Source organism: Corapipo altera, unplaced genomic scaffold (genome assembly GCF_003945725.1).
Source record: "Corapipo altera isolate COAL_440 unplaced genomic scaffold, ASM394572v1 75, whole genome shotgun sequence".
In the NCBI taxonomy this organism is placed as follows: Eukaryota; Metazoa; Chordata; class Aves; order Passeriformes; family Pipridae; genus Corapipo; species Corapipo altera.
The window spans coordinates 4724537-4734729 of record NW_020884887.1 but is presented as its reverse complement, the minus strand read 5'-3'; the positions used below and the strand labels follow the sequence as shown (position 1 = coordinate 4734729).

General features: G+C 43.2%; 1 protein-coding gene across 1 annotated transcript in view; it reads right to left on the bottom strand.

The window, feature by feature from the left end:
• Positions 1-247: 247 nt before the first annotated feature.
• Positions 248-10193, bottom strand: part of NR3C1 (nuclear receptor subfamily 3 group C member 1) — a 65096-nt gene continuing 55150 nt past the window's right edge. Inside the window, exons 7-9 of the mRNA XM_027643271.1 lie at positions 8349-8479; positions 5432-5589; positions 248-4593 (exon numbers count right to left, since the gene is read on the bottom strand). Of these exons, the coding sequence (XP_027499072.1) occupies positions 4441-4593; positions 5432-5589; positions 8349-8479 (442 nt within the window). The 3' untranslated portion in view covers positions 248-4440. The remainder of the gene's footprint in view (positions 4594-5431; positions 5590-8348; positions 8480-10193) is intronic.

Here is a 10193-nt window from a genome sequence, read left to right as displayed (position 1 = left end):
CAGAAAACGGACATTAGAATGCAAAGGCAAAACATAGGCAGCTGTGATTTTCAATTAAATTGTTAATTTGGACTTCATGATCAGAAATTCTCCAGCTCCAGAACTTCTACAGCAGCAATTCACCCCAGTACAAATAATTCCTGCATATAAGGTGAATAATGAGACCACCACAAATGAACCGACTCGCTGTCGGACCCAACCCTCTCCAGGATCACAGTAAAAACTCCACAAAAGCATTTTGGAGCCATTTAATGAAAAAAGCAGAATTTTATTATATGGTTTCTGTCCATTATTCGGCATTGCTGTAAATGGCTCACATTTACTGCAACTTCTGTACAGATGTGTGGCTTTGTATTACCAGAACAGCAAATTTAAATGAAAAAATAAATGTTCAACAATTCCACACAAGCTTTTACAGTCCAACATTTCACTGAGTAGGTGAAAACTACAGACTTGTTACTACAGAATTATTCAGCATGAATAAAAAACTACAACTTTTATTTTTAAACAGGAGTCACTGGTTTAATTTTTTCTTTTATGCTGTTTAAAATTGCTGTGATAAAAATAATGATTTTTTAATAATGCCATACACCGGTATGATATAGGATTTGTCCCCAGTATATATCTTTTTGTTTAATATACAAAATAGAGTAATGACCCATCGCTTGACTCTGCTGTTGTGCAGGTTGTTGGAGGTGGGATGTTTCCACACAGACGCACACACACAGCCTTTCCTTGGATACGAGGCCTCTGGCTGGAGAGGCTCTCGACCTTCCTGGAAAATTTGGTTCCTATGTGATGTCGATGGCTCAGCAACCCCTGGTTGCAGACTGGGCTAACGATAGAGCGTGACTGGTATATAATCATGGAATCCCCGACTGGTTTGGGTTGGAAGGGACCTTAAAGACCATCTCATTACAACCCATGGGCAGGGACACCTTCCACTAGACCAGGTTGCTCAGAGCTCCATCCAGCCTGGCCTTGAACTCTTCCAGGGATATAAGAATACAATCTTTATAAAATCTCACTCTAAGTCATGTCCCTGAAGTCCTCCCTCGCTAAAACTCGACCGCGGGATGCTCCCGCAGCCAACGTTCATCCAGGCACTTCCTCCTCCTTCCTACCTTTCTCTGTGAAAATGGCGAGGTCATTTTTCGACATCAATTGGCACCTATTCCCAGCCCCCCTCCCTCTGCCCTCCCTCGTGGCGGCCCCCCAGCGCCCCCCTGTCCCGGTGTCCCCCCATAAGGCCATTGCGAGCGCCCGGCGCGTCCTGAGCTGCCCCCGCCGTCCCTGGGCGGATCCGTGCACTTTGTGATAAGGCACTGAAGAGCCAAAGTCAGAATTCTCCCTGCTTTATCCAGAGTGCAGGGACTACCCACTGCTACACGGACTACGGATAACAGGACATGGACTTCTCACTGCTGACTAAAGCACTATGTTTTCTCACTGGTGAAGTTTAGAACTGAACAGCACGTACAGGACGATTCTTTCTCTAACATCACAGTTTCCTTTGTTTTTCCTTAAATCCACAGACTAAAAATGAACATACAGGCAAACAGACACAAGGGGCAGAGAGCCTCTCCTCCTACATGACCAGTTCTCTCATGGGGGGATCACAGAATCCCAGAATTTGGGTTGGAAGGGACCTTAAAGCTCATCCAGTTCCAACCCCCAACTCCATCATCATCTGTTGGAGCTCACTGCAGTTGCTTTTGCTGGCAAAAATGCCAAGTTTGGGGTCTGTGCACCCCGACCCGCACACGCGCTGTGCCCCGAGCTCTGACAGAGGGCTCTGGGGATACAAGTTTATAAAACATTCTCCAAAGTAAGAGCAGGTTTCCTTTGAAACAAAGAGCCCTCCCAAAACCCAATAGCACCGAACTCCTATCTGTATCTGTATCGCAACTGGGCAAGTGAGGATTCCCATGGAATTGGGTTGGATGTCATAATTAAAATCCTGACCTTTAATTGTTACAAAATGTACATATTCCGTACAGATCAAAGGAGAGAATGATTATTTATTTTTATTAAAGGTGCTATTTTACTCCAAAGTACTGAATATAGGATCTTTTTTAATAGGTATAACATTCAAAAAGAGATTTAAGAAAGGAGAATTGAGTTTCCTATTTCAGTTGGAAACCAATGTTTGCTGAAAGTAGAAATGTGCTGTGGACACCCCATGCTCTGTATTTACATATTGCTGGCACCTGGATGTGGATTATTGCCCAATTTTGAAGCTGTTTTTGCTGTGGGAGTGAGGTTGTGTACGAAATTCCCCCGGGAGGAGTTCAGAGCTGGGTGTCCTGGCTGACAGTTTTTGCAGTGGGGGTCTGGTTCAGCCATGCCTCGGGAGCATTTCCCGACCATACAGATAGGAGCATCCCACCCAAAAGCCAACGGGAATTTTTACACAGTGATTCAATAAACACAAACCCAACCCTACAAACACCCACGGAGCACAGGTTTTCCCCTCTGAACAAAGCACTTCTTTGGATACGAACACCGACGCCTCCGGTGCTGCCTCCAGCCAAACCACACAGAACGGGTTCCCACTCATCATATTTGTGACCCCTACAAAAAATATAATTACATGTATCATGATAAAGCAATCTGTCATCTAAAAATCATCCTTATTATACACTATACAAGCTATTTTACAATCATTTAATAAATTGCTTTTAAAGCTGCAGTAGCCCTTCCCTTCTTTTCTCGTATCAGCGAATATACCGATTATACATATTTGAAACTATAACTAAATATAAAAATATATTAGGTTTTGTATTTTCTCAGATGATCTTTCTCATTTCTATTACACAAATAATCTGGCCACTTTGAGTAAAAATCAAATTTTAGAGTGGCTTAGTAAATATTTCAATTTTGAGATACAGAAAATTGTTAAGGTGCACGTAGAAAAGGCTACTACAGCTTCTAAACATCGGAAAATATCCTTATCAATGGCAACAAGGAGAAATCCACATGGCCTATGGGAATTTATGGCACGCCAGGAATTCAGTGTGAAGGGCTGCAGCCTTACAAAGACAGAAAGTTTGACGGACAACTCTAAGACCACGAACTCAGTAGCGGAGCTTTCCTGCTCTCCAGGAGAGAGGATGGAGCAGTCAGTGACGGGTGGAGATGTGGAATTGGGTCTCTAACCAGGCGAGTTTGGAGCTGGGATATCCAGTCACAGCCGTGTGGCCGCTCAGACATCTCCCCGAAGAGGAGGACTCTGGAATCCGTCCAGGAGAACAAACCCAAACCACTGGGTGCAATCACACGTCCACCTCCTCTGTCCGTGGGGGTTTCCAGATATACTCGTGTGATGACAGGTTTAAGTGTATAGAAAATGTGAGTTTCTCCACACAGAAGTAAACTTTTCTGCAGCTATGCATATTTTCCTGAAAATTTCCTGATGGGCAGTCAGGACTGATCTTCTTGGCATCAATGCAGCCCATGACTCTTTGCGTTATGGCTGTTGCATCATATGCAAAAATCAGGCTTCTTTTTTTTTTTTTTTTCAATATATAAAATAACCTGCTCATTTACATCCAGTGAGGACTGGGTTAATTTTCTATGAATCTGCATATCCAACACTTCTGCAATATACCAAAAGGATTTCATTCGGATCTACTGAACTGAGATTTGAGAGTGTTCTCCCACCCACCCTGGCCCTTAAAAAAAGCCAAATTTTTATAGCCGCTTTGACAGTTGAAAGCGATTAGGTTAGAAAAGCCCAACCCTTTTTCACATGAATCTACTCAAGGATTTACTGTCTAGAGGTCGTTTAGGAAAGCTACGAGCTGCCCCACCTTAAAAAACCAGCTGTACAATAGGCATCTTGAAGTATTACAAAAAAATTATGTAAGAAAAAATGAACAAGCTGAGTTCACGGTATATAAAGTTAAAGGAAATTGCTAAAACCAGACAGTAATAGCTATAAAAGGCACAACTTCCCTTTTCTGATATACACTTGTAAACTTTCTTCAGGTTACATGCATAAACCAAAATGCTACCTTAACTTTAAAAAAAAAAAAAAAATCCAAAACACTTTACTAAAATAAAAAAACAAAACGCCTAAAAAATTGTCTCCAGCCAACTGCAGCAATTAATTAATTAGCAGAATGTTCGTAACAGCCTCAGAGCTTGTCACTGGTGGTTTGATGCATCCGGGGATGGTGCACGAGGGGAGAGAGAAAATTTCTAACAAATACAATTTACGATTTCTTTGCCTTTCCTTTCTCCCCAATTCTTTCCCAAATGGGAGAAATCCGCTGCTTCTCCAGCCTAACTCTTGGCCCTCTGTAAACCACATGTAGTGCATAATTACAAAAGAAACACCGCTGCGAGGACAAAAGGAACAAGTTCTGTAGGTTTTCTCTTTACAAAACAAAGCTATCGAGTGACGGTTTCTTAAGGCAACCCTTTGTGTTAAGGCAGTCACTTCTGATGAAACAAGAGCTTCTTGATATTTCCATTGGAATATTTTGGTATCTGATTGCTGATGATTTCTGCCAACATTTCTGGGAACTCAATACTCATGGATTTATCCAAAAATGTCTGGAAGCAAAAGCTCAGAAGATTTTCAACCACCTACAAGTGATAAGGCAAAGAATTACTTGCACACGAAGATGTATAGAAGAACCATTCACATCCATCCTCCTCCCACCCAACCCCTGCCTACGGAGATGAGGCACATCCCAGCACCCCTCACCCCTGCTCCAACAGGACAGGCACAGGTATCCTCATTTAACTAATTAATTCTTGTCAATGGCACTCCAATATAAACCAAACAACAGATGCAAACACTGAAGAGATTCGGTATCAATTCCAATTCCAGCAGATAAGTGACATACACATGTACAAGCTTAATTAGATCTTTCCAGGTGCCTGGTACAGTAACACATAAAAAACAGTAGTTTTGAGGTCCCAAAGTTTCCCCTGTTTTAAACATTGTTGGGACTGCTTTGTGTAATTTAGAATTAAATTCCAAAGGAGACAGACTGAATTCTGAAATTCCTTGCCAAATGAATCCTGCTAACACCACACATAGCACTGAGGAATTATTTCAATGCAATTTCAGCTACTCCATAAATTCATAACAGTTTTTAAACTTCACATCTCTGCTACTACTGCAAATCATTTACAGTTTCTGAGTTCCTCCATTTTAAAGCAATATAATTTTTAAAAACTGAAGGGACTGAAAATTAGATTAATTACAAAATTAATTGCTGCGGATTCCACTGCAGAAGTAGCCTGAGAGCAGCACGTTCACGGCTGTCAATTTGCCTTTCGTTAGACAGTAGGGGGGCATGACCTCCTCCTCCCCCGTGATATTTATCCCTTTAAATAATAAAAGCCTAGAGGAGATCACTGTCACCGCCCCAACGTGTTTATCTGGAATGCCTACAGCATTCCTTTCAGGACTTACATCATGCATAGAGTCCAGCAGTTTAGTCAGTTGATAAAATCGCTGCCAGTTCTGGCTGGAGTTCCCTTCCCTCTTCACGATGGCCTTGCCCAGCTCCTTGATGTACGTCATCCGGATTTCTTCAAACAGAGACTGACTCTTCAGGCCTTCCTTGGGAACTGCAACATTGATATGAACTTTTAAGACATTATAAAGCTATGAACTGTGTCACTATTTAAGTTCTCGTACATCAGGAACTACAGGACAAGGAGTAAGAGGGGAAATTTAGGTTAGAAATATGGAAGAAATTCCTCCCCTGTGAGGTGGTGAGGCTCTGGCACAGGTAGCCCAGAGCAGCTGTGGCTGCCCCATCCCTGGAACTGTCCAAGGCCAGGTTGGAATGAGATGAGCTTTACGGTCCCCTCCAAACCAAACCAGTCTGTGACTCTATGAAAATGACCAGAAGAAAAAAGACTTGGACTGCTTGAAATGACAGCAGAGAGAGAAGGAAAGAGCAGGAACTGGGACTGATGACTAGCTGAACAAAAAGCACAGGACTGTTGCAAAATAAAACAAAATCCCCAAAGGTATCGCTCCAAGAAACAGAGGGAAGGGAATCAGTCCATGATGGTAACAACATCCAGCCCTCAAAGTGCCTTGATGAAGAACCATCAGGGCTGGAGCTCCCGTGTTCTCCATGTCTGAGGAAACGTGACATTAGAAAGATTCCATAAAAATTCTGCATGCCAGCAGAAGAGCAAGGGCAGAATCACAGGATGGCTTGGCTCAGAAAGGATCTTGAAAGATCATCTAGTTCCAAGCCTCCTGACATGGATCAAGTAACGCGTCCAGGCAAGGACTGACAGATTGGACAACCACCTGATTGCCCGAGCCATGAAGGAATCGGGGCATGGACAGAGCTTTTTGGAATAGGGATGGGACATTGAGATAGTGCCAGGCAGATGAATATCTGGGCGTCAGAAACCCAAGGTGTGGGGACTCAAATCCACGTTAAGTCCCTGTGTCTACATCCTCCTATGAGGATGGTCCTCCTTAAAGGCCAAGAACTAACCCGGACAAAGGAGAACATGGACTCCAGTGGTCCTTAACATCCTTCATTTGAAACCTTTGATCTCCTTGGTGAAGTGAATGGAAAGAGCTGAAGATAGGGAAGAGAAAGAGCTGAGACAAAGGCAACTGAAAGCAAGAGAGGAGGACAGAGGCCATAAAGCACATTCCCTTCCTCAGAAAATTCAACCCTCACTGCACTGTCAGCATCTGAGAGATGCTGAAGTCTCTTGTCTGCCTTGCCTACACAGGAGATGAAACAAGTCAACTGTTGTTTCAATAATTCACATGTAAAAGGTCCGTGAGCTATGTCTGTGTGTGAGCTACATGTCCAGACCCGTGTGGGATTCCTGTTTTACTCCTCCTCTTCTCTTGGAAAACTTAACACAGAAACACAATAAACCAATTAAAATTGCAAAGTCGTGGATTAAAGAGCTATACAAATTTCAGCCATTCAATTTGCAGAAGTTCCACAATGTACCACTTACACAATGTATGTACTCAACAAAATATGAAGATATATTGTCTTTCACTGCAAATCGAATGGAGAGGCCTCTCTGGGTAGCACCAGTGCCTGCCTGGCCTCACTCCTGAATGGCCTGAATTCTGCCAGTGCTGCCTTGTCACCACTTCTGCCATGGAAATTTCTCTAAGGAAATTTCCAGTTCCTGTAAGGAAAGTTGGCCTACACCACACCCAAAACACTTAAGGAATTTCTGGGAGAGATTTCAGAATCAACCAGAAAATGTTCTAAATCTGCAGTTTTGGGGAAGTTTTAAGTTCCTACAAAGCCCATGGCTGTGAGAGGCTGAAAGTTTCCTGTGAAAAGAGCCCTTGTCCCAGTTCTGGGCTTGGCAGTGAGGCTGTGCCAGGTCTTGCCAGGCTGATGGGGCGCTGGGCCCTGAGGGAATGGGCCAAGGCAGCCCAGTGCCCCTGCCCACACCCATCACTCACTGCCCTGCAACATGAACAGCGCTGGGGTGCACATTCCTCCTGCTCCTATCAGGGAAAAGCCCAAAGGGAACAAAGTTCTCATTTCTTTGTAAGAATTAATGCTGTTATTTACTGGAAATATTAAAGATATGGAAAGTTTACACCCTCTGTGTAATAAACTGTTTAAACTTAATAATATTTACTTTTCATCCTGTTCAAGGTCCCTTCCAACCTAAACCATCCGATGAAGATGATGAAGTATTACGCTGAAAAATCTTGACTTGCACTGCTGCTCTTGCTACTTTCAGAGCACGCTGGCACCTGTCACTGCACTGAACTAAAACCAACCTGACAAGCAGAAGCAAGAGCATGTCAGTAGCTCCCTCAGCCCCGTGGGACTGCAGGAATCGCCATGACGGCCGTGGGATGGGATTTCCCAGGACACACAGGCACAGGCTTTCCTGGTGTGAGGCGAGGTGCCCGGCTCACACCCACTCCCAGCACACACACACATACAGGCTCCTTGCTGGGTGAGTCCCTGGACTGCAGCCAAGCCAGGGCTGCAGCTGAGATCCTCAGGGAGCTACAGCCCCACAGAGCACAGCGAAAACAAAGTCATTGGGTAACAGTGATGTCAACAGAGGGGAAAAATAACACTGTAAAAGTAATTTACATACAGTAACCAATATTAGTTATGTTGTCTCATATTAGTTTATTTCTGTATATTCTGAAAGGACTTGTGACACCACATTTGACCTTTCATGTAGTACAGACAGAATTTTACTAAGCTGTGACTTAACTCCAGCATATCTTACTGAAAGATAAAAATCATCATGCAGCATATTATATAAGTGTATCTTACAGTATTTATTGCAAATCTATCACATACTTTTGTAGATAAAAATGCCAAAAGTTGGGAATTGAGCTGTTCACCTACTTGTAGAGAGGAGAAGCAATGTCTTCATGCAGAGATACTCCTCATAGGAGACTTGAAGCCGTGAGAGCTCTCGGGCAACCATAAGCATGTGTTTGCATTGTTCATACATACATGGGAGATTCATCCTCTGCCTGAGGAATAAAAGCATACAAATTAGTGACATGTCCAGATATCTGAGAGTTCTACATCTCTGGGTTTCCACGCTGCACTCAGAGCAGCAGGAGGTGCAGAGGCAGACGACAAGCTGTACGTGAGCCATCGCACAGCGAAATGACGCTCCGTTTTCTTGTGAGCCCAGTGAGGTGATTGCCTTGGTTACACAGACAGACACCGGCCCAGCACAGCGGAACGAGGCAGCCTGACGTGCTGAATCCCAGCGCCACAAAGGGAGCCTGTCTCTACCAAGGACCGTCAGCAAGCTCTGTTATCAACAGACGTCAGCACAAACTCGACATAAAAATCGAGTTCACTCACTGTGCGACAGAGTTCTCCAAGCCTGGCAGTCCCAAAGTGTTTCATCTTTCTAAGGAAACATGATGGTGTGCTACCCTAGAGATGAGATTTCTCTAATTCTTTCAATACTTTTGCAAAGTGCACCTGATTTAACACATACTTCCTCACTACTGACAGCAGCAACTTTCTGTAACTTCTAAATTTCTTATGCCTGTATCCTTTCACGTTCATAAAGCGATGACTAGCACTGCAATTAAATGTCATTACCTTTGTAGTGTAATAATCAAGTTTCTAACCATAAATGGAAAGTCATGTTGACAACCAAAGGGAAATCTTGGAATCAGAATAATACATTATGTTTTCATATATTCTTTTTGGTTTTTTTCCTTGTTTCAATGAAACCTTGCATCAAGATAGGAACTCTTCCTTTTATTTAGTAGTAGCTCATCTGACATAACAATCTCCTTTAACAGCTGGGTACTGTGAATATTGCAGAATTAGTTTTGGGTGGGAAACGAAGAACAGATTAATTGTGAAGCGTGTACAACAGATTTATGCTTTTCCATGTTTTTGTTTTGGTAAAGACAGGCAAAATAATCTGTTTCCCAAGCAGTGAGTACACAATCTCTCTGCAGTGATGTCAGCACTTTATTTTTCATTAACGATGTGTCACCTTTCCTAAGTCATCACCTATTCAGTATTAAAATCTACACACAGACAAAATGGGATCCCTGTGAAAGTTAGAAGCAAGATTCGGTTATGAAACTACAGTTCCTTCAAAGCTGATCAGTTTTCTGTTCTCCCTTCCTTAGCCCTGCAGGAGGAGTATGTGATGCACCCTCACAAGCATCTTAAAAAACCCTGACTGGAAAGAAGAACCACACCTTTCTCAAGATGGAAAAAACAGAGAATAATAGGAATTCCAAGGGGGGTTGAAAGACAGAAATACAAGCTATGAAACAGTATTAAACTAGAACAAGCACAAGTGTAAAACTCCACTGCTTCCAAATGGAGCTGTTGGACAATTCCTTCCGAGTGGAACAGGACACTGCCTTGTACCTACAGCCACAGTCTGTGGGCTCGCACATGAACCCAGAAACACTGGATTTACGTTACATTCCATAATCAAGGAGTAGCAGCACAAATACAAAGTGCACACAAGGTAAAGCTGCATGAAACAGGAGTAAGTGCAATGCTGGGCTGTGGGATGTTTCTCAGGGCACTTGACACAAAGCCACCATCTGGCTGCTTGGCAAACGCTGTCCTGACCCCTCTGGGCTGTATCAAAGGGCATCTCAGAGATTTCAAATTGAGTAATTTAAACACATTCTCTGACAGGGCTCAGCAGTTTTCCTCACGTAAAACTATGCCCATTTCTGGGCAGAAGGTTAA